A 24,394-nucleotide genomic window follows, 5' to 3' on the forward strand; every position below is an offset into this window, starting at 1 on the left:
GGGGGGATTGCGCCAGCCCTGCCTTCCTGTTTTTTGGGACCAGACGATGGCCCAGTGACATCACTCTTCACAGGGCCACACAGGAAAGCGCTTGAAAAAAACAAACTCCAAACCCCAGGCCTACTTGGCCTCTGCTTTTTTATAGTTAAGTTATTAATGCAATATAACTATTTTATGTGGAGTTCGGGAAACAAAAAAAGGGAGATAAATCAACCATCACCTCACCATTCTTGTGTAATTACTGATGTAACCTTGGTGTCTTCCTTTTTTCATATGTTTATTTTTTACAGAGTTGTAATTGGAATACTTTGTTTTTCCTAGCTAAGCTCTTTTTTAAAAAATGTTTCTGCATAATATATAAGTATTTAAATATCTGCTATATGAGCCTACTCAAGAACAAATTTTTTGACCCTATGAGCCCCACCCATGTGACACAGTCTGAGTAAACACATTGGGTTTCCCCTTCCAAGTCACCAGTGTGCAGGAAAAGTCAGAGGACATCCTGTCGAGGCTGACTCCAGAGGTCGAAGACTCAGCCAGCGGGGCTCGGAAACATGTCCGACGGCACGAGGGGGCGTGCTGGGGGCCGGGAGAGTCAGCACTGGTTCCAGACAGCAGGCAGGAGTGTTTCTCCCCCGCTGGATGGATCTGCTTTGCCATGTAGCCGAGCATTGCGGAATGTCAGCCAGGGGAAAGGACAGCCGGTTCTCCCCCAGGAGGCCGACAGAATGACATTCATCATTCAGGGGAACTTCCAGGATTCAAAGGGTGTTCCCAAACTGGGGTGCTCAGACTGTCTGTGTTAGAATCTGTACTGGGTGCTTGTTAAAAAATGTAGATTTCCTTTCCTGGCTCAGCTGGTTGGAGCGTCATCTCCTACATCAAAAGGTTGTGGCTTCAGTTCCTAGTCAGGGCACATACCTAGGTTAAGGGTTCCATCCCCATTCCCAGCGTCCACAGGGGGTAACTGATGGATGTTTCTGTCTCATTCATGTCTCTCTCTCTTCCTTCTCTCTATAAATCAATAATACCATATCCTCAAGTTGATATTTTTTAATGCAGATTGCTGGCCTCTTTCCCTGCTTATGTCAGAATCCCTAGTGCTCAGGGCCTGGGAATCTGCTGGCTTCCCAGGTGATTCTTGCTTCTGCACATCAGGGTTTGAGAACCACTGGAGTAGATCCTGGGCTCTGCTGGGCAGGCCCAGGAATTTCCCCTCAGCACAGTCTTTCTCCCTCTTAAGTGACAGCAGCTGGAGCGACGGGCCCAGCCAGTCTGGAGGTGACAGTGTGGCTGTGCCATGCCCTCTGGCTGCACTACACCCTAACGTGCCTGCTGACATTCACAGGAGCTGGAGAAGCTGGCGTCTCGCAAGCTAAGAATAAGCGCCAAAGAAACCATGAGGATCGCCGAGAAACTCTACACTCAAGGGTAAGTGTCTGGCCTGTGGGTAGAATTTGATGCACCTTAATCAGTGTGGAATATTCTAGAAATAGAGTTTATGGGGAAACACACTGTCTAGATGTCACCTGAGCTCTGAAGTAGAAGAATTTTGACACTGCCTTCTCTTTCCTAATAATGGAAAGTTATTTCAAAATCTCTTCTAAAGCAAGGGATAGAGTAAATTCAAATCCCAGTCTCCATCCCTCAGCAACTCCGCCTGGGCCCTGGGGCAGGCGGCAGGCAGCACCTTACCTTTAGGAGTTGTTTGCCTGTTGTAGGCCATCCTGCCTCAAAGGTCATGGGCCCCCAGTACCATCCAGGGACCGTGTGATCCACACAGACTGGTATGGCAGCCACACGCTACAGCTGACTGCTGAGTGCCTAAAATTTGGGGTGTCTGAATTAGGACGTGCTTAAGTGTGAAATATACACTGGGTTTCAAAGATTTGCATGAAAAAGAGAATGCGGACAATCTCAGCAATGTGTAAGTGGCTACCAGAAAGCTTTAATTACACGTGGGATCTCCATTGCGGCTCACGGGCAGCACTTGCTGTTTCTGTGCTGAAGAGGTGCACACTGTTGCAGCTTTCGGGCCATCGTGGGGTTGCTCTGTCAGACTGGCCTAGAGAAGGCCCTGTATGTGCCCGCACACAGCTGCTGGCAGAGCCGAGCTGTGTGAGTGTGCCCTTGCTGTGCCCTCCCTTCGTTTATCCTTTGGCTTCTTTGCGTCTAGGAGAGCCTGCTGCTTCTCACCCGTTTTGGGGGGCATGTCTCAGGACTTCTGTCAGTGTAGGTAACCAAGGTTGCCTTCATTTGCGTTGGCTGGATCAGATGAATGATTCCAGGTGTTTTCAACCGAATTCAATTGTTTATGGACCAATCTCTTGTTCTGTTTGTCTGCCTTTGTTTTAGGTATATCAGCTATCCCAGAACTGAAACAAACATTTTCCCCAGAGACTTAAACCTGACAGCACTAGTGAAGCAGCAGACCCCGGATCCACACTGGGGGCCCTTTGCCCAGAGCATTCTAGAACGGGGGGGCCCCACCCCACGCAACGGGAACAAATCTGACCAAGCTCACCCTCCCATCCACCCCACCAAATACACCAACAGCTTGCAGGTTGGTTTCCCTGGCCCTGCTGCCTCCTGGAACCAGAGGGAGGTGAGGGTCAGTGGTGGTATTGGAATTTACTCTAGTGGGCTCTTATTGCAGGAACTACGTGATTGTGAAATATCTCTTCCATTTCAGAAAAGAGATGTCATTGTAAAAGCTCTCTCCTATTCCACAGTCTTCTGCCTGGCTTCCATGAAAGACCCCCATGGTGGGTTCTGCTGTCTACCCAGCCCACCCACTTCCCCACTCTCTGTCAGCTCCCTCTGCTGCTTCGTTGATCCCTGCACTCCCAAACTGATCTCTCCGCAGCCCCCCACCCACACAGAACCCTGGCTCTCTTGTTCCCTTGTCACCTGGAAGAATCCTATTCATCCTCCCAAAACTGGATCCATTTCCATTGCCTTCCCCAAACTTTCACATCCCCTCCCACCACACTCCACTCACAGCAGGACTGCCACACTTAGCATTTGCTCGTCTGGGGAGTAAGCTCCGTGATGCCCCAGCTAGCTAGGCTTGTTTGACATCTGCAGGTTAGTAAAGTCTGGTATCTTCTTTTTCCTTCTTTCTTCCTCCTCCTCCTTCTTCCTTTTTCATTTTCTTATTTCTTCCTTTTTTTTCTTTAATTTTTTTTTTTTAAGAGAGGAAGGGAGAGGGAGAAGGTAGAAACATCGATGAGAGAAACATGAATCGGCTGCCTCCTGCACACCCCCAGGCATATGCCCTGACCAGGACTCGAACCAGAGGTCTCTTGGTGCATGGGACAACACTCAATCCACTGAGCCGGGCTTCTTTCTCCTTTTTTATTTTATTTTTATTTTTATATTTTATTGATTTTACAGAGAGGAAAGGAGAGGGATAGAGAATTGGAAACATCAATGAGAGAGAAACATCAATCAGCTGCCTCTGCATGCCCCTACTGGGGATCGCGTCCGCAACCAAGGTACATGCCCTTGACTGGAATCAAACCCAGGGTTCTTCAGTCTGAGGGCCAATGCTCTATCCACTGAGCCAAACCGGTTAGGACTCTTTCTCCTTTTAGTAACACATTATTCTTTCTGATTTTTAAAAAATACATATTTTTATTGATTTCAGGGAGGAAGGGAGAAGAGAGAAATAGAAACATCAGTGGTGAGAGAGAATCATTGATCGGCTGCCTCCTGCATGCCCCACACTAGGATCAAGCCCACAACCCAGGCATGTGCCCTGACCGGGAATCACCCTGACCTCCTGGTTCATAGGTTGATGCTCAACCACTGAAAAACACAGGCCAGGCTATTTTTTTCTGATTTAAAAAGTAATACATGTTCATTTTAGACAATTTAGAAAATACAGAAGATTGTAAGGAAGAAAAAAAAGTCCTCTAATCTTATCTCCTTCTGAGAACCGTCTGTTTTCTATGCATGTATATAATATTCTTACATTAAAATTGCAGCCTTAAATAGTTTGTAAACTACTTTTTTCCATTTTATGTTTTTCCATGTGCTGAAATATTTTGAAGTATATTTAATGACTGCATAGCTGGTCTGTAACTTATTTTGCCAAGTCTGTTTCTGAAGGATTAAGTTGTTCCAATTTTTAGATACATGATATACTAGAGTTAACAGGTATATACATAAATATTAGTGCAGATCTCTCATTATTTTCTTCTAATACATTCTTAGAAAGAGCGTTAATGGATACAAGCATGAACATCTTATGGGCTTTTGATAGATTGAGCCTCACCAAATGCTGGATTGCTGAATTGGTAGAAAATCACCAACCCTGTGTTCATGAAGTTGGTCTAGGCTGCTGGATGCATACTTACTCTGTATCTCTTATGTACAAGGGTGCCTGTTACTTACACTTTCGCCTTGTTGTCTGTTTAGGTTGGGTTTACGGCCAAAAAGTCACTTCCTGCTGTTGAGGGCAACATGACTCTCTTGCTTATCGTTGCCTGATGACTAGAGTCGTGAAGTTGATCAGCCTACACCCATCAGCACACAGGGCCGTGGCCTGGCACGCCACGTTCTAGCAGGGGAGCAGGAGTGGTGTGCTCCCTTCTGTGCAGAACTGTGGCCTGAAAGGACCTAAACAAGGGGGCATAGCAGTGATGCTGAGACCTGAGCGGTATTGTTCTGGAGGGAGTTTCAGGCTTTCTTTTCTTCACAGGGAGATGAACAGCGACTATATGAGTTTATCGTTCGCCATTTCCTAGCTTGCTGCTCCCAGGATGCTCAGGGGCAGGAGACTACTGTGGAGATTGACATCTCTCAGGAACGCTTTGTGGCCCATGGTCTCATGATTCTGGCCCGAAACTATCTGGATGTGTACCCATATGATCGCTGGAGTGACAAGGTGATAAATCATAGGTGCAGTCAGACACCCATGGGCCTCAGGGAGGGTGGGAAGGCAGTCGTCATCCCACCCTAGAGCCATTGCATAGCCTGGGGCATGTTCCTAGGACTGGAAGCTGTCTTTTGCTGAGTGCCGTGGCAGAATGGTTTGACTGACTCTTCTGCTCTCTGTAGACCCTTCCTGTGTATGAGAGAGGCTCCCGCTTTCAGCCCAGCACCGTGGAGATGGTGGACGGGGAGACCAGTCCACCCCAGCTGCTCACTGAAGCCGACCTCATTGCCCTCATGGAGAAGCATGGCATTGGTCAGTAGCTAATCACCATGGTAACTAGCAGTTCTCAAGCACAACAGCTATAATGTGGACCCTGCCTTATAGCTGAAGTGAGTCTCAGAGAAGTTAGGGACTTAACCTAAGGTCTCAAACTGTGTTTTATTAAAGTGTAGGTCCAAATAACTCCACAGTCAATGCTCTTACCACTGCTCTGCACCAGCCATGCACACACAGGTGCCTCAGACCCTGCACCACACACATACATACACACATACACAGGCGCCTCAGACCCTGTACCGCACACACGCACCTCAGACCTTGCACCACACACACATAGGCGCCTCAGACCTTGCACTACACACACACACACACACACCCCGGCGCCTCAGACCCTGTACCACACACACACACACACACACACACACCCCGGCGCCTCAGACCCTGTACCACACACACACACACACACACACACACACACACACAGGCGCCTCAGACCCTGTACCACACACACACACACACACACACACACACACACACACAGGCACCTCAGACCTTGCACCACACACAAACACACACACACACAGAGGCTCCTGAGAGTTGCTGTGGGTTTGGTCTAGACCAGTGGTTGGCAAACTGCTTGCGAGCCACGGTTTGCCGCTCTGTTGACTAATGAGTTTGCCGACCACTGGTCTAGACCACTGCGGTAGAGTGAGTCACACGCAGATTTTTTGCTTTCCCAGCACATACAGAAGTTAGGTTTATACTGGACTGAAATGCAATAGCATTATGTCTTAAATGTATATACTTTAATTTAAAAATACTTTTTGCTAAAAAGTATTAACCATCATCTCAGCTCCAGAGCTTTGCCGTGTGTTTCCTGAGGGAGGGACTTGCTCGGTGCAGATGAGACGCGGTGTGAGGTGCCTGGAAAGACAGCAATTTCCCACCGGCCTCAGCTGGGAGTGGGGGCTGCCCATAGACTCAGTATTTTGGGCCCAGGCTGAGATTTGTTTGCATTAAATAAGGTCCCAACATGTAAAACTTTTTTTTTTTTTTTTAATATATTTTATTGGTATTTTACAGAGAGGAAGGGAGAGGGATAGAGAGCTAGAAACATCGATGAGAGAGAAACATCCATCAGCTGCTTCCTGCACACCTTCACTGGGGATGTGCCCGCAACCAAGGTACATGCCCTTGACCGGAATTGAACCCGGGACCCTTCAGTCCGCAGGCCGATGCTCTATCCACTGAGCCAAACCGGTTTCGGCCCAACATGTAAAACTTGAGAAATTCCACATAAAAACCTCTCTAAATCTTTTGAAGTCTCAGGAGGTCCGGCAGCCTGAGCCTCGTCTCCCCAGGAACTCTTGTTCAGGTTTGCGCGGCAGCCACCTCCTCCAGATGCCCGTCTCCGCTGCTCGCATGGCTCCCGCATGCCCGGTCCAGCCAGGACCCTGCTGTTAGCCAGGGGTGGCCATAGTCTTAGGTTTTTGTTAAAGCCTTTCCCATAATTGTTTCATAATTAGAAAGTAGGTTTATATGGTGTCAGATGGGTATTAGGTTTATTGGGGTGATCATTTTGTAAGTCATATAAATGCTTGATCACTTGGTTGTACACCTGAAGTTAACATAATATTGTATGTCAACTATAATTGTAAATTTAAAATTATTTTTTAAAAAATGAAATGAAGTTTAGCCTTAACCTATTTGGCTCAGTGGATAGAGCGTCGGCCTGCGGAGTGAAGGGTCCCAGGTTCGATTCTGGTCAAGGGCATGTACCTTGGTTGCAGGCACATCCCCAGTAGGGGTTGTGCAGGGGGCAGCTGATCGATGTTTCTCTCTCATCAGTGTTTCTAACTCTCTATTCCTTTCCCTTCTTCTCTGTAAAAAATAAATAAAATATATTTTAAAAATAAATAAAAAATGAAATGAAGTTTAAAAAGAAAAGCCAGGCCATAATTGTTTTTCCCACCAAGCCCTGTAGCCAAAGCGTTACAGGTGGCTCTCTTGTGACCAACCTACTGGCCCCTCTTCTCAAAGCTCTGAGGACTGTCTCTGAGCCTCGTCCAGAGGGCCGTGCCTGCAAGGGGGGCTCCCTGGGGTGTCATGGAAGCAGGCTGTTTCCTCTGGGGGCAGCTCCTCACTGCAAAGTGAGTGTTGTAGTTCTGTGATGTAGGAAGACGTACTCTGACCTGAGTCCACTGGCCATCCCTGGACTGTCCAGAAAGCCCGTGCTAAAATGAGAGGTAGTTCACCCCCATGATTGATGCATTAAAGTGTGAGGCCTGGGCCCTGGTGCACAGGTGTAAGGCCTGGTCCTTCTCTTCAAGGGCTGGTCTAGCAGGAGAGCTAAACCAAACCCAACGCATTAGTTACAACATGCTGGGCTTGCAGGGCATAGGCAGGGCGCCCACAGCTCACGATAAGAATGTTGATGAGTGAAGGCAAGCTTCATGGGCAGGAAGCACGTGCTGTTGGGGCGGGGAGCTGGGGTGGTCGTAGAAGGGAGGCCAGAACGACGATGGGAGCCCGCTGCCTGCAGGCTCGGATGTGGGCCCGCAGTCAGCAGAGCTGTCTAAGATTTCTAAGGAAAGGAGCAGTGTAGGGCTGCACTTTTTTCAAATGTTTATAGCTTTATTGAGACATAATTCACATACAGTGTGTAATTCACTGACTTAAAATGTACAGGTCAGTGCTTAGTATATTCACAAAGTGATGCAGCTGTCACCACAAATCAAACATTTCACCACCTCAGCAAGAACCCCCACCCAGAGCAGCCATGCCCTCCCCTCCCGGCCCCCCCGAGGCAGCCACGACCCTCCTGCCACCATGGGTTTGCCATTTTTAGACATTTCCTATAACGTAATCAGACATCAGGTGGCCTTTTGTAACTTGCTTCTCACTTAGCATGTTTTCACAGTTCATCCACGTTGTAGCATGTGTTAGGACGTTGTTGGTTTTTATTTATTTATTTTTTTTAAAAAAATATATTTTATTTTTCACAGAGAGGAAGGGAGAGGGATAGAGAGTCAGATACATAGATGAGAGAGAAACATCGATCAGCTGCCTCTTGCACACCCCCTACTGGGGATGTGCCCGCAACCAAGGTACATGCCCTTGTCCGAAATCGAACCCGGGGCCCTTCCGTCCGCAGGCCGACGCTCTATCCACTGAGCCAAACCGGTCAGGGCTGTTTTTTATTACTGAGTAGCATTTTGCATTTTGTTTCCATTGACGGACATTTGGGTTGTTTCCATTGTGGCTGTTATGAATGCTGTAGTGAACATTTATGTCCCAGTTTTGTGTAGACATGTTTTCATTTCTCTTGAGTATACTCCTGGGAGTAGAACTGCTGGGTCGGGGTGACTGTGTGTGAGGACCCCAGGCTGTTTTCCACAGCGGCGGCTCCGTGTTACATCCCCCCAGCACTGTGGGAGGGTCTGGCGTCTCCACATCCTCGCCAGCACTTATTGCATCTGGTCTTTATCCAAGTAGGCATGGAGTAACATTTCTTTGTGGGTTTGGCTTGCATTTCCCTGGTGGCAGAGCTGTCTTAAAAGAGGGGTGGGGAACATCGGGTCCACAGGCCATGACATTTGGTCTGGCCCTGCCAGGGCAGCCACAGGTAGGACTCGAAATTCAGTAAATCTAGGAGCTTTTTTCGTGCAACATTTATATTAAGAGAATGATGTTATAGATATAAACATGGCCCTTGGCAGAAAAAAAGGTTCCCTACCCTTGTTTTAAAAGGTCCCTACAGCCCTAGCTGGCTTGGCTCAATGGATAGAATGTCGGCCTGTGGACTGAGGAGCCCCGGGTTTAATTCCTGTTAAGGGCACATTCCCAGGTTGTGGGTTCACTCTCTAGTAGGGGGCATGGAGGAGGCAGCAGATCAGTGTTTCTATCTCTCCCTCTCCCTTCCTCTCTGAAATCAATTAAAAAATATATTTTTTAAAAAAGGTCCCTTCGGCCCTCTCCTGGTAGCTCAGTTGGTTAGAGCATCACCCAACACACCAAGGTTGTGGGTGTGATCCCTGGTCAGGGCACATACAAGAATCAACCTATGAGTGCATAAGTGGAACAACAAATCTCTCTCTCTCCTTCTCCTCCTTTTCCCCCTCCCTCCCTCTCCCTTCCTCTCTTAAATCAATAAATTTTAAAAAATTAATAAATAAAAGATCCCTTTGGCCCCAGCGTAAAGAATGGGTAGGTGGAGGGAGAGACCAGAAACCGGAGCCTGAGGTGTCCTGACCAGCTGGGTGATGGGGCTCTGGTTGTGGCTCCGACTGAGCTGAGGGGAAAACTTAAAGATGCAACTTCAGAGCTGGAGTTGACAGCGTTAGTGAGTAAGTGGATGTGAGGGAGAGTGAGGTGGCCATTGTGGTTTCCATATGGTCCAGACTTAAATGGAGGAGTATTGCAGAGAATATGCAATCCAGGCACAGGGAGGGCCCCACCGGGGAGGAGGCCTGGATTAACCGAGTAACTGGAATGGCTTTCAGGTACTGATGCCACTCATGCGGAGCACATCGAGACGATCAAAGCCCGGATGTACGTCGGGCTCACCCCAGACAAGCGTTTTCTCCCTGGGCATCTGGGCATGGGACTTGTGGAAGGTAAGGGGAGGGGTTTGCAAGGAGTCGTTGGGGAGGCTGTCGCTCAGATTCTAAGTTGTGCTGTCGGGGCTGCACAGAGCACTGCTCTTCCGCAGGTTATGACTCCATGGGCTATGAGATGTCCAAGCCGGACCTCCGCGCCGAGCTGGAAGCCGATCTGAAGCTGATCTGCGAGGGGAAGAAGGATAAATCTGTGGTTCTCAGGCAGCAGATCCAGAAATACAGGACTGTTTTCACCGAAGCAGTGGCTAAAGCTAAGAAGTGAGTGCACATGGCGGGGAGGGGGGTGGTTACATTTCCCTAAGAGGTGGGAATTCTTGGGATGACTCAGCAAAACCAGGTGTTCCTTACACGCTGCCCACCAGGCCAGTCCATCCTCACCAGTGGCCTCGCGGCCTGGCTCCTCCCCTTCGTTTCCTCCTGATCTCCAAGTGTTCCTTTCCATGGAGCTTTGTCAATATCGAAACAGAGACCTGGTCCAGCTATTCTGGGCTGTTGGCCAAATACCATTCTCTTGATTCAATTGTTTTGAATTAGTAGCAGCACAATCATATACCAGTAAACCAGGTGCTGGGGTAGGACCACTTGTTCTCACGATGTTGGGAGGGGTCATTCAGCAAGCAGCATGTGTTAGAAAGGTGTTCTGCCCCATCGTAAATGCATGAGCTGGTCAGAACCCAGACAGGACTTCAGGAGGGTGCCTGGGCCTGTGCGGTTTGTTTGATGTGAGGCCACTGACCAGCAGAGCTGCCCCCTCCCGGGCGCTGTCCGTCACCCAGGCAGGCCAGGGCCGCTTGGCCAGTGCAGTCCTGTGCCTGCCCCCCTCCTGTGCAGCCGGCCTGGGCTGAGCAGCCAGCTGGTTCCCGGGTCACACATGTTAAACACACATAAGAATGTTGCAAATGCTTTGCTGTTTCTTCAGATTGGACGAAGCCTTGTCCCAATACTTTGGGGAAGGGGCAGAGGTGCCCCAGCAAGAAGCCATCTACCCAACAGTGCCAGCTCCTGTCAGGAAGTGCCCGCAGTGCAACAAGGACATGGTCCTCAAGACCAAGAAGAGTGGCGGGTCAGTGCCCAGCTGGTGCCCCACCTTTGCTCGCCTCGCACCTGCCGGCTTGGCCAGACAGCTTCTGCTCGCCCCGCCTTTTCTTTTTTCTTTAATCCTTACCCAGGATATTTTCCCATTGGCTTTTAGAGGGAGAGGAAGAGAGAGGGAAAGACAGAAATACCAATGTGAGAGAAACATCGATTGGTTGCCTCCCGCACGAGCCCTGACCAGGGCCTGGGCCAGGGAGGAGCCTGCCACCGAGGTACGTGCCCTTGACTGGAATCGAACCTGGGACCCTTTGGTCCACAGGCCGACGCTCTATCCACTGAGCCAAACCGGCGAGGGCTCCTTTGTGTCATTTTTTCGAGGCAGCCTGCTGTTGCCAGCCCCCGGACCAGGTGTTGGAGATAGAATCCCACTTCTACCACATGCAAGCTTTGTGCGCCAAAGCAGGTTACTTAACTCCTTTCTCGTCCCTAGACTTAGGGCACCGCGGTCTACCTCACAAAGCCGTGGGAAGGCTGAGGATTCAGTGAGAAGCCATGGTCTAGCCCTGAGCCTCATACGTTAGATATGATACTCAACAACACCGATTCACTTCTCTCCTAGTTTTGGCTTTGAGTTGGGTCTGAACATCTTACATCCCTCTTTCTTTCCAGGGCATTCACTCAGAGTGGGCAGTTTCCTCCGAGGCTCAGGTTGCCCAGCTGGGCCTAGCTGTCCAAGCCAATACCTGGGCGCCAGGGGAAGGTCCTGGCAGGAGTGGTGGGCGGTAGTGCAGCCATCATGTATCCTGTGTCATCCCTGTGGCAGGCATGCTAGAAGGTGCTCGACAGACTCTATCTTCTCTGACTCCATAACCACCCTACAAGGCAGATGTTTCCTAAGGAGTGAGGCTGAGGCCCAGGGGCTGAGGGCTTGTCTATAGCAGGCAGCCCTGGGAGCAGGAAAAGCAGAATTTACACCTGGTCTTCACAGCCCTTCTCCGTTCTGCCAGCCCCTCTGGCTGCAGCATCGTTCACCTCTCTGCTGCTCCATGAGCAGGAGGCTTCCCTGACTCTCAGAAACTAGAGGTTTGTGGGCCCGACCAGCAGCCAGGGTCAGGCACATGTTGCCCACAAACATAGAAGCCAGTGCCACTGCAGGGTAGCCAGTGCCACTGCAGGGTAGCCAGTGCTGACGGCCCTATGTAAGCGTTTAATACATGCTGTCGGTGGTTTCTTCTTGGCCACAGTGTAAATGGGTTCATAATCATCGGAACATAAAGGGAAGGAATACTTCCTTTTGTGTAGCTCTGGGTGCTCCAAGTCCTTGCGTCACCCAGGTGGGTCTGGAGAACCTTGTGAGATTTACCCCTCCAGGGTTACCTGGTAATCTCCATTTCTGGGGTTTTGGATTTGTTGTTTTTCCTGGTTTGGTCATCCCCAGGCAAGCTCAGAGGACATTGTGGATTGTGTGCCTGGTGGCTGGTCCAGCCCTAGAGTTCAGGACTGGAAGGCATCGAGAAATGTTGGCCAACAAAGATGTGGAGTAGGTGTTAAGAGTAAAGGCTCTCTCATCAGACTGTGGGGTCCCAGCCCTACCCCCCGGCTCCCTGCACAGGCCTGTTTGCTCCCATGTGAGCTGATGCTCGTCAGGAAGAGGTGAGAGCGCGGCGCTGAGCCAAGCCCTCGTACTTCCTGGTGCTGCGGTCCGAGTGTTGGTTGGTGGGTTGGTGGTTTTTAAAGTAGAAAGCAGAGTCAGCTGTACCAGTTTCTTTATTATTTTGTTGTTAATTTTCACCCAAGGATATTTTTCCCATTGATTTTTAGAGAGAATGAAGGGGCCGGGGGGAGAGAGAAATAAAAAAATATCGATGTGAGAGAGATACATCAGTTGGTTGCCTTCCATGCGCCGGCTGCGCTCTAACCACCGAGCACACCTGCCAGGGCAGCAGTTCATTTTTTAGGAAGGCGAGCAATACATGCAGGCTGGTATTTCCAAGTGATTCACTACCAGGGACTGTGTCCATGTAAGTCCTCCAGGCACATGGCCCTTTGCCCAGCTGCAGAGAAGCTTGCTTGCAGCCTGTCCCCCTGGAAGCCCCGGCCTGAGCCCTCTTGGCGCCTCACACCTCACCTGCCTCTGTCTAGAGGACGGCAGCCCTTCAACTGTCAGGTGTCTTTCTCCTGCAAATGCTGGACCAGGGTTCACTGCTGCCCATGTCTGCCTCTAGTGCTGGGCCCCTTACGGTGGGACAGCCACTCTCAGTCCTGTCGCCTTCACCTGGTGTGGTCCTGCTCACAGTCCAGGGGCTTCCCTGTGCACAGACCTCTTCTCGGGACCTGGATCTCTGGTGTCCATGTGGGGTGGGGACAAGGGTGTGAGACAGGGGCAGCAAGTGCATTTTACAGGGTGGCATAGATGTATGTTTTGATTCCAGCAGTTCCAGGCTAAGAACTATAATGTGGTGCATGGCACATCCCACTGCCCACCTGGCAGCTTGTAATGTGGAGAGAACTGAATTAAAGCTATTTTTTAAGTATATTTTTAATTGATTTTAGAGAGAGAGGAAGGGAGGGGGAGAGGGAGAAATTTCGATCGGCTGCCTCCTGCACGCCCCCAACTAGGGATTGATCCTGCAACCTGGGCATGTGCCCTGACTGGGAATTGAACCGGTGACCTTTCAGTGCACAGTACAATGCCCAACCAACTGAGCCATACCATTCAGGGCTTAAGCTATTTTGTAACAACTCTGTCTTCACAGGCTTTCTGTTCATGTTGTAGAAGGCAGCTTGGCCAATCTATACTGGACTTTGAATAAACTCTCATATTCTGGAAAAGAAAAAAAGGAAGAAAAAAATTTTCTTGCCAGATGGGTGACAGCCTGGTACTGTTTCCCCCAGTTCCCGTTTCTGCCTGACCCTGGTCCCTATGCCCCCCAGGTTCTACCTCAGCTGCACGGGCTTTCCAGAATGTCGATCAGTTGTGTGGCTCCCTGACTTCGTGCTGGAGGCGCGCAGGGATGGGAGTGTGTGTCCATTGTGTCGGCCACAACCTGTTCACAGGTGAGCTGGGCGCCTGAGTCAGCATAGAGGAGGTGGGGCACATTCAGGGCCTCTCATTTCTAGGCCGTCGGAGGGTGTTCGTTCTGCTCATGGCCGCCAGGCCAGCAGGTCTCCATTGGTGTAGGTCCCGCTGGTGCACTGTAGGTGTGGGAGCCAGGTTCCTGGGTTGCCTCAAGAGGAAGAACCATGGCCGAAACCGGTTTGGCTCAGTGGATAGAGCATCGGCCTGCGGACTGAAGGGTCCCGGGTTCGATTCCGGTCAAGGGCACGTACCTTGGTTGCGGGCACATCCCCAGTAGGAGGTGTGCAGGAGGCAGCTGATAGATGTTTCTCTCTCATCGATGTTTCTAACTCTCTATCCCTCTCCTTTCCTCTCTGTAAAAAATCAATAAAATATATTTAAAAAAAAAAAAAAAGAGGAAGAACCATGAAGGCCCCGTGGCCTGTTCTCTTCTGCTCGATCACCAAAGTATGCAAGCATTGCATATCGTTCCCACGCTCTTCCCCAAAGTCCAGTGTTCTCACGTAAGACTGGTCCTCACACCTGGTCACACGACCCCTTACATTTGTAACAATCACTGAGGGATCCAAAGAGCTTTTATTGTGGGTATGTTTATCAATATTTACCAAATTAAAGTGTAGACATCTAAAATTGAGCTTATTAATTTTTTTTATATTTTTATTGATTCAGAGAGGAAGGAAGAGGGAGAGAGAGATAGAAACATCCATGATGAGAGAGAATCATGGATCTGCTGCCTCCTGCAAGTCCCCACTGGGGATTGAGCCCACAACCTGGGCATGTGCCCTTGACCGGAATCGAACCTGGGACCCTTCAGTTCTCAGGCCGACACTCTATCCACTGAGCCAAACTGGCCAGGGCTGAGCTTATTAATTTGTTTATAACATACATTGCACACTAACATAAATAACATGTTTTTAAGCTAAAATGCCTATTTTCCAAAGCAAAAAAGTAATAAGAATGCATGGCTTTCCATTTTTGCAAGTCTGATGTCTGGCTTAAGGGAGACAACTGGACTCGCATGCCTGCTCCCACAGCTGGTCTGCTGGGTTCACTGCATGTATTATAGCGTCTGAAAAACTCTACTGCGCACACTTGGAAGAATAAGAGCACAGCAGACTTGGCATTGTTGCAAAACACGTTTGGCCTCACCTTGAAAGGGCCCAGGAAAACGCAGAGGCCGCTGACGCACACTTGGAGAGCCGCTGGTGCATACTGCGCCTTGCAGAGGCCTCTGTGTTGTGGTCCCACCTGCCTCCCCTTCTGCACTACTGTGAAGACCAGAGGGGCTGGTGGTTGGTTGGCTGGTGCATTATGGGGATGCCAAGGGGAGACCTCAGGCAGGTCCAGCCCTCTGGGGACCAAGGAGAAGACTCTGCACCTGGTAGTAAATGTTTTTTCTTATCTTCTGGCCCCATTAGGTTGAGGTTAAAGTTTAAGCGTGGTAGCCTTCCCCCGACCATGCCTCTGGAGTTTGTTGGCTGCATCGGCGGATGTGATGAGACCCTGAGGGAGATCTTGAACCTGAGGTTTTCACAGGCCCCCCCCAGAGCTTGCCTGCCAGCCGGCCAGCCCTCTGGCTACCTGCAGGCTAGCCAGTCCCTGAACCGAATGGACAGTAGCCAGCACAGCCACCCCCAGCCCCCTGACACCAGGCAGCCCAGGCCCTTGAAGGCTCTGGCCCAGAATCTACCACCAGCCACTGCTGCTGGTGAAAACGACTCCGTGGTCTGCAACTGTGGCCAAGAGGCCGTGCTGCTCACCGTCCGGAAGGAGGGCCCCAACCAGGGCCGGCAGTTCTACAAGTGCCCTGCTGGCAGCTGCAGCTTCTTCCTGTGGGCCAGCGGCAGCTGCCCGGACCCTCCCTCCTCTGCACCGAGACCCCCCAGCGGCTCGCTGGGACGCCCCACTGGCTCAGGGAACCGCCCCGGTGGGGTTGGTGGCCCTGGGGATGACTCTGGTGGTGGCACGTCCTGCCTCTGTAGTCAGGCTGCTGTCACACGGACGGTGCAGAAGGACGGGCCCAACAAGGGCCGCCAGTTCCACACGTGTGCCAAGCCGAGAGCGCAGCAGTGCGGCTTCTTTCAGTGGGTGGACGAGAACGTGGCGCCAGGTGAGCAGCCTCCCCCACAGCGGCCCTGCAAGCAGTGGGCTGGGTGGGGCGGGCGGACGGGTCCTGCTCAGAGACCTCAGAGCTGTGTGATGAGAGTGTGAGAATGAGGTTGGCTTGCTCCATCTGCATCCCAAAACAAAGGGTGCCCACCAGGAGTCTAGTAGCTTGCTGTCTGCCCGGCACCACGCTAAGTCGACTACGCATCCTCCATCTTCACCAGGTAAGCCTGTGGTCACAGTTATACACATGAGAAAGTGACTTTGCTCAGGGTCACACAGCGACTTGAAAGTAGGTCGGCCTAATCCCAACCCCATGCACCTGTAGCCTTTGTAAACCTTGCAGAGTCATTACCATCAGCCTCATTTATTCAGATGAAGAAACTAGCCCTGATGAACCTGCCCAAGGTTATAGACACAGCTTGAGTGTGGCACCCCAAAATGGGTCTGTGAGACTGGCACCTGGCCATTGGGTCCAGGAGTAATGCATCTGAAGGCACAGAGAAGTGGCTTGCCCGCTCTCGTGCGCAGCAGAGCGTAAGTTCTGAGCATGACAAAAGGCCTACTGGGAGCTTGTCACGCGCTGGTTCCACAGCCCAGTGGTTTGACCTTGAACACAGGACCTGGTCTCAGCCTCAGTTTCCTCAATAAGATGGGCACCTGTCTGTCTCCATCAGAGCTCCTGAAGGAGTTCAATCTCAGGCTGTGGCTCTAACATGTCCCCAGCTCTGAACATACAGGAAGAACCCAGAGCAAGCAGGTCAAACTCAAAGGCTAACACGGGCCAAATAAACAAGGTTTAAGTGTATGTGGCCACAAAAGAACAAAAGCTTCCATTCTCATAGAAACGTGGGTTTGTTTAGAAAAGTCTAGTATAAAAAAGCACACAAGCCAGGATAACATTCGTTCTCTTCCCGGCACTTGGCATCTCTTCCCTGCTCTTTCCCATTTCGGGGGAAAGCTTGTTCGCAGTGATCACTTTCAAAACTGACTCCAGGTGAATGTCAGTCATTCTGGATCTGACAGGAGACTTATTTCCTTTCATAATTGTAAATAACTGCTCACACGGTTATATTGCCTGGGCTGCAAAAATATTCATTGTGGGCTGCATGAAGCCCACGGGCCACGAGTTTGACATGCTTGATCCAGAAGGCTCAGTGAAAAGTATGGGGCTGGTCCAGCTGGTGTGGCTTGGCAGTTGAATGTCGACCCAATAACCAAGAGGTCGCCAGTTTGATTTCTGGTCGGGGCATATGCCCGGGTTGCAGGCTTGATCTAAAGTGCAGGGCTGGCTGCCAGACCCAGAGGGGCCCTGCTGTGACAGACTCACTTGAGTGGAGAGAGGTTCAGACTGTAGAGCCACGCCTCCCGTTGAGAGGAAGCCGGTCTGCCCTCCAGGCCAGCTGACCGCTACCCTGGCTGAGCAGGCCGTCAGCACTAAGGCTGTGGAGGTACTGGCAGGATCCAGAGCGTGGGTTTCTTTGCTTGGAAGGTGGGGAACAGGTGGTTGGTCACAGCCCCTCTTGTCTTTGCTGCCTCGCCTCCTGACCTCAGGCCAGCCTCTTGCTTGGGTTCCCGCTTTGGTAGAAAGGGGCAACGCTCTTGTTTCCAGCACCATGTGGGCCCGCCTTCAAGAGCTCAGGGCCTAGGCAGGGATGCTGTGTGCTGGTGCAGAGCAGTGGCCTGGCCTGGGGTGGCGGTGAGTATGGAAAGGAACCTGTATTTCCTTCCAGGTCAGTGTGACTTTCCCTGGTTCCTCCCACAGGGGCTTCTGGAGCTGTGCCCTGGCCAGGAGGCGGCAGGAAAACCCACGGGCCCCAGTCCACGAGCAAGAGAGCACGGGCCAGCTCCTCAGACCTGGGGTCCACGGCCAAGAAACCACGGAAATGCAGCCTTTGCCACCAGCCTGGACACACCCGCCCCTTCTGTCCTCAGGGCAGAGGAGGGTGAAAGGGCGTGTCCTCTACTCGCCCCTCTTGTTTCAAGGACCAAGTGGCCCTTCACTCCCTGGGGGGGTGGGGAGGGGCTGTGGCTGGCTGTCCTGTGTTAAGGAGTCAAGGTCCAGGCTGCTCCTCAAGAAGGCCACCCTGTGCCTGGGCTCCAAGTGGCCATGCCACTGCTGAGGAGGCACTGAAGCTGCTGGGTTCCCCGCAGAGGTCCTGTTCGCGCCTGCGGCTGCAGCTGTGGCCTCCGGGCCTCGGTGCCTCCATGGGAGATCAGCACTCCCGTGGGCTCCGGGCGCAGGGAGGGGCTTCTCTACAGACATCCTGAGAAGGAGGCAAATGCAACCAATTGGCTCTTGCTCTAAAATTGTGTCTACAGAAGACTTACTACCCTTCATCTAGAAGCCTCTGTGGCCAGGACACGCCTGCTCATGTGCCTTAATAAAGAGTTTCACCCCTTCACTCTGGCGGGTCAGGTGTTGAGTCTGGGTAACGGTGGCAGTGGGTGTAGATACCAGCCAGTGCCCAGGGGACCTCTTGCCAGCCTCTGGCCCTCATGGTCTCCCTCCAGCCAATGCCCTTTTCCCCTGTCCACATGGCAAGCGGTAAGCCCAACTTTCTCGCAGCTTGTCCTCCAGAGAAGGTAGCAGATGCACGATTCAGAATCTCTCCCACACCTCCAAAGGCTGCCCCGTTCCTTATTGCCATTACCAACCTTTGTGAACAGCACTCAACATATGGGCTTTGTTGTGAGGGTGAGGTCAGCAGAGTGGGTGTGAGCTGCCCAGTCACGTTACTAGCTGCTGAACAAATGAATGCTCCTTAGGTCTTGGGACGCCTGGCCCCATTCTTCAGTGAGACGCCTGGCTCTGCTCTGGCTGGGTGGCAGGTGGACAACGTTTAGATGTGCAGCTGCCTGGAATTGCTCCTGGAGCACCTCATCAGTGGTACGGGTCATGACCCTGCATTTGTGAGGTTTTGGGCTTCCCCCAGCCCCGGAAACCACCAGTCCATATTCTGTCTCTGGTTCTACCTATTCTGAACATTTCATATAAATGGAATCATATGTGCCTGGCCAGTGTATCCCAGTGGTTGTTGACCATGAACCAGGTCACCGGTTCGATTTCCGGTCAGGGCACATGCCTGGGTTGGAGGCTTGATCCCCAATGTGGGATGTGCAGGAGGCAGCCTATCAGTGATTCTCATCATGTTTCTATCTCTCCCTCTCCCTCTCTTAAAATAAAATAAATGGAGTCATACAGAATGTGACCTGTGCTTTGTAAGGTTCATCCACATAGAACAAGGGTGGGCAAACTTTTTGACTCGAGGGCCACAATGGGTTCTTAAACTGGACCGGAGGGCCGGAACAAAAGCATGGATGGAGTGTTTGTGTGAACTAATATAAATTCAAAGTAAAGGAGCGGAGGGGAGAGCAAGAGAACCGGATAGAACAGCCGGATCCGGCCCGCGGGCTGTAGTTTGCCCAAGGCTGACATAGAACCTTGGTCCTAAATTCCTTTTTTATGACTGAACTAGGAGCCCAGTGCAGGAATTCGTGCATCTTGAAAGGAACTGTGGGCAGCAAGGCTGCAGCGGGCACTGGGGCAGGTCTCAGCCCATCCGTGGCGCCCCCAGCCCTGTCCCCTCTCTACCAGCAGCCCCACTCTTGCCGCACTGCCACTCCCACTCCCACACACCAACGGCACTGGCTCTACTCGCACCCACTGATGGTGCAGAGCGATTGGGGCCAGCGCCAGCAGCAGGTGCAAGCGGGGTCGGCACTTGAGCAGGTGCAAGCAGCAGCTGCTGCCCTATCATCCCTCAGGAGCAGGGGGAGGCGAAGAAGCCCTGAGGGGCAATCAGGGACGGCAGCAGCTGCTCGCACCCGCTGATGGCACCAAGTGATCAGGGCCGTCACTGAGCACCAACAGCGGGTGTGAGCCCCCAGGCAGGACCACGGTGCGCAGCAGCAAATAATTTTCGGTAACCACCAGAGGCTTGCCCCGATGACAGCAACTGGTGCCCTGCCTTGGTCTGGCACCCCCACTCACCTGCTCCATCATCCCACTGCGGCCGCCACCCGCCATGTTCCACACGTGCTCCCTGGTGGTCAGTGCACATCATAGTGACCAGTTTGGTTGTTCTGCTGTTTGGTCTATTTGCATATTAGGGTTTTATTTATATAGATGATATTCCATTGTGTGGATGTACTACATTATGTTCATCCATTAATCAGCTGATGGACATTTGGGTTATTAATTACCTTTGGCTAGTGTGAATAGTGCTGCTATAAACATTCAAATATAAGTATTTGAACACCTGTCTTTAATTCTTTTTGGTATATATGTAGGAGCGGAGTTACTGGGTCATATGGTAATTCTGTTTAATCAACAAATGGTTTTCCACAGCAGCTATATACCATTTTACATTCCCATCACCAATGCATGAGGGTCCTATTTCTCTACATTCTTACCAATAATTATTTACCTTTTTAAAAAAAATTATGGCCACCCTAGTGTGTGTGAACTGATAGCTCGTTGTGGTATTGACTTGCATTTTCAAAATGACCACTGATGTTGAACATCTTTTCATGTGCTTGTGGCTATTTGTATATCTTTGGACAATTACCTACTCAAGTCTTTTGTCCATTTTTCAATTGGGTTGTCTTTTTGTTGTTGAATTGTAGTTCTTTACAGACTCGGGATACTATAGGCATTTGTGGGTTCTACTCTTTCTACAGATGACGCCTATGTGTGCCAAGACCAAGAACTGCTGGATTGGGCTGTGCTAGGACAAACTCAGCTCAGGTCCCGGCGCCCCACTGACTCAGTGGTGTGCCCTCACCACTGAGCCTGAGTGGCCTCGTCTGTAACACCTGGTGGTAGTCAACTGGGGGCGCTTTGGTGGAGGATTCCAGGCTTGACTGCAGTGAGAACTTCACAAATAAAAGCCTGTGAGGGAAAAATACAAAAATAAAAGCCTGTGAGGGAGTTTCTCATGTCTCTTGACTCAGGCTAGCAGCATTCAGCGCACTGAGAAATGGATCCTTCCTCCGACTGATGGAAGGTTTGAACCCCATCTACAGCTTGCACAAGCAGGACAGGATAAAATGACCCCCACTTACTAAGCCCCAGCCACGAGCCACAACTAGGAACTAGGCCACCTAACTGCGCCGTTTCTCAGCTTCCAGCTCCACTGCAAGGGACACAGGCTCTTCCTCTCTGAGCAGCTAAGAGGACTGAAACTGTCTCAGCCTGCATGCTACCCTCTTAGAAATGCACTGTTCTCCCCGCCACAGCCACCGCTGCCCTCAGAGAAGAGGTGCTCTGGCTGATGCTTCTTGCACGTCCCCATGGCACCCCTTCTTGCCCCAGTCTGAGAACTAGCGAGAGTGGCCACATCGCACAGCTACTGCTGGTTGAGGGCGCCTGAATTGGATGCTCACTGCTCTTGGAGCAGCTGGAATCTAAAAATATAAGCTCTGTCATCCTGGCAGCCAGACATTCTCTGAGCATTGCACTCGCTTCAGGCAACAGCTCGGGCACTGAGAGGTCTGCTACCCTTTGGGGTGAATTCAAAGTTGCCTTTTCTTCCAGGGCTGTTGCAGCCCAGAACTTCAGCTGTTTGGGACCAAGGACTTCTGACTGGAATACAGAGGTGGCATGGGGTCAATGAGCATGCCAGGGTAGGGCCACGTGCTCCCATTGGCCATCCCTGGTAGGGACAGATGTGTGCACTCCATGCCTGCCTCAGACCACTCAAGTTCACACAGAGGTGGCGCTGGGGGCAGCCTGGAGAGTTCGGTGCAAAAGCACACAAGTGAGAGAGTCTGAGATTCTGGCCTTCCTGCTGTGTGAGGCTCCAGCCAACCACACTGTTATCACTGGAAGTTGGCAGCAGTGCAGAGGTGACCGAAAACACCGTCCTCAGTGCCATTCGTTGACCTTTGGAATACACTCTGGGTGTCATCCACTACACCCTTAGCTTCCTCATTGAATTAAGTGCAACCAAATTGTGATGTTACTGGGATTTTTTAAAAACCTAATTTTCTGATTAGAAAATAAGTATATTTTTTGCCCGAGCTGGTTTGGCTTAGTGGATAAGAGTGTTGGCCTATGCACTGAAGGGTCCCGGGTTCAATTCCAGTCAAGGGCACATGCCCGGGTTGTGGGCTCAATCCCCAGTAGGGGGCATGCAGGAGGCAGCCGATCAATGATTCTCTCTCATCATTGATGTTTCTACCTCTCCCTCTCTCTTCCTCTCTGAAATCAATAAAAATATTTTTTAAAAATCTATATATATAAAAGGCCAAGTGTCTGTCTGACCGGTAGCTATGATGCTCACTGACCACCAGGGGGCAGACCCTCAACGCAGGGGTAATGATGTCACATAGCAATGCCCGGCTTCCTCTCCCTAGCGACTAGCCTCCTTGCAGTTTCTTCAGCCCAGGAACACAACTTGCTTTATAGCCAGATGCAAACATTTTACACTTTAACCAAATGTCTTTGAAGTGTTTTCCATGCCTCATCTCATTTGATCCTCACAGAAGTCCTGGAGTAGGTAGATAGGAGACTCAAGGGAATAGTAGTTTCATTAGCCGGAAAACGGGAATGACCTGACTGAAAAGAAGTAAGAAATGGTGAACCTTAAAAATGATTTCAAGTTTTCTCACTGTGCAGAATATAGTCAAACACTGCTGCAGTTAAATATTTTACCCTTTGTTCTCCCTGCGTGATCTACAATAATAATCTGCTTCGTGTTATTTACTGCTGTGTTGCTGACAATTACCTGGAAGAGAAGTTGTGCTTCACTGGGCTGGAAAAAGTTTAGCTACATCAGAGAGCAGGTCTAATTAAGCAAGTTTATTCTATATATATAAAAGGCCAAGTTGACTCGCACATGCATGATACATATAAAGCTCTCACTGGTGCCAATCACACACATGTATTTCAATCTGTCATTGTCGATTGTGAATTTGGTTGACACTTCTATTATAAAGGGTGAATAGCGATATTAAAATATTTCTTCTAATTAATTGCCTTTCAATGTGCACGAATCTTTGCACCGGGACACTAGTATTCCTATATAATAAAAGGGTAATATGCAAATAGACCGAGCGGCACAACCACCGAACAACCAATCAAAGTGTAATATGCTAATGACATGCTAAGGCTGCTCAACCGCTGGCTATGACATGCACTGACCACCAGGGAGCAGATGCTCCAACTGGTAAGTTAGCTTGCTGCTGGGGTCCAGCCAATCGGGACTGAACGAGATGAGCTGGACATGCCCTGGAGCCCTCCCACGGTCCCTCCCTGGCCTGATCGTGCACTGGTGGGGTCCCTCAGCCTGGCCTGCGCCCTCTCGCAATACAGGACCCCTCGGAGGATGTCAGAGAGCTGGTTTTAGCCCGATCCTGCAGGCCACTCCCCTTGGGAGGGCACCAGATGCAGGGCTCATGGCTGGCAAGCGCTGCTGTGGCAGTCTCAGCCTCTCATGATCAGGACTGATTGGGCATGAGCCCACAGCAGGCACAATGGGGCCAGGATGAGTGGGAGTGACAGGTAGGAGCTGCAGGTGGCATTGGACTGTGGGTTTCGGCCCAATCCCTGCAGGCCATTCAGAGGGACCCCATCAGTGCACAAATTTGTGCACTGGGCCTCTAGTATATATATATATTTTTGAAAAATGCAAATGTGTCATATACCAGGTTGAAGGCCCCTTGTTTTAGAACAGGGCAAAAGTGGAGCAGTAGCCCTAGATTATGGGCTTTGGAGTGAGCTGTGCATGACCCTGATCCCTTGACTCTGGGCATAGTGCCCTTCCCATACTTGGAAGAGCTAAGATCTGCTCTAGAGCCACTGCAGGCACAGTGTCTGCTCCCCTGGGCTCCAAGCCTGGCTTCACAGCCAGCTAAGTGCTGGGGTTTCAAAGGCCCATCTGGAACCAAAAGGCAGGAAGTGCTTTCCTAGTGTGGCTTGCTCGCTAGCTCAGAGGCCGTTATGCTGGAGATACACTCGGGCCTGCTAAGGTCTTTGAACCAGGGGTTCCTGAGCTGCCACTGAATTGGCTTCATTTTTCCTCAGCGCATACCAGGAAGATGGGAGCCACGGACACAACCATCGCTAGTGGGAATAGGAGTCGCACTTTCATTTTCCACTCCAAGTAAGATCTTACGAAAGGAGAGTAGGAGACTGCGGGACATGGCAGTGAAGGTTGGTGCTGGTTTAGAGGTGGGTTGCATGCTTCTGTCTACGTAAGGCAGCCACTTTCCCTTTCTGCCCCGCTCTGGCCAGGCACAGCTCAGGGCGTTGGGGGTGGTTTTCTGGGCTGCTGGCTGAAGTCCTTTCAGAATGCAGTTTGCAAGATCATTCAGGATCTGCCTGGCCGGTGTGGCTCAGTGGTTCAGCGTCAACCCATGAACCAGGAGGTCACAATTCTATTCCCGGTC

The 24,394-nt window shown here is 50.9% G+C and overlaps 1 protein-coding gene across 10 annotated transcripts in view; it reads left to right on the top strand.

Annotated features, from left to right (window-relative positions):
* Window positions 1-19,211, top strand: part of TOP3A (DNA topoisomerase III alpha) — a 38,148-nt gene extending 18,937 nt beyond the window's left edge. For 9 of the 10 annotated variants that reach the window (XM_080682077.1, XM_080682084.1, XM_080682083.1 and 6 more), the window contains 10 exons: window positions 1,349-1,431; window positions 2,356-2,563; window positions 4,706-4,891; window positions 5,065-5,194; window positions 9,664-9,777; window positions 9,873-10,038; window positions 10,700-10,843; window positions 13,750-13,872; window positions 15,313-16,004; window positions 17,766-19,211. In XM_080682077.1, coding sequence (XP_080538203.1) covers window positions 1,349-1,431; window positions 2,356-2,563; window positions 4,706-4,891; window positions 5,065-5,194; window positions 9,664-9,777; window positions 9,873-10,038; window positions 10,700-10,843; window positions 13,750-13,872; window positions 15,313-16,004; window positions 17,766-17,950 — 2,031 coding nt within the window. In that variant the 3' untranslated portion in view covers window positions 17,951-19,211. The remainder of the gene's footprint in view (window positions 1-1,348; window positions 1,432-2,355; window positions 2,564-4,705; window positions 4,892-5,064; window positions 5,195-9,663; window positions 9,778-9,872; window positions 10,039-10,699; window positions 10,844-13,749; window positions 13,873-15,312; window positions 16,005-17,765) is intronic. The other variant, XM_080682078.1, reaches the window with a different exon arrangement.
* The last annotated feature ends 5,183 nt before the right edge of the window (window positions 19,212-24,394 follow it).

The sequence above is a fragment of the Plecotus auritus genome, assembly GCF_963455305.1.
Source record: "Plecotus auritus genome assembly, chromosome: 7".
Classification (NCBI taxonomy): Eukaryota; Metazoa; Chordata; class Mammalia; order Chiroptera; family Vespertilionidae; genus Plecotus; species Plecotus auritus.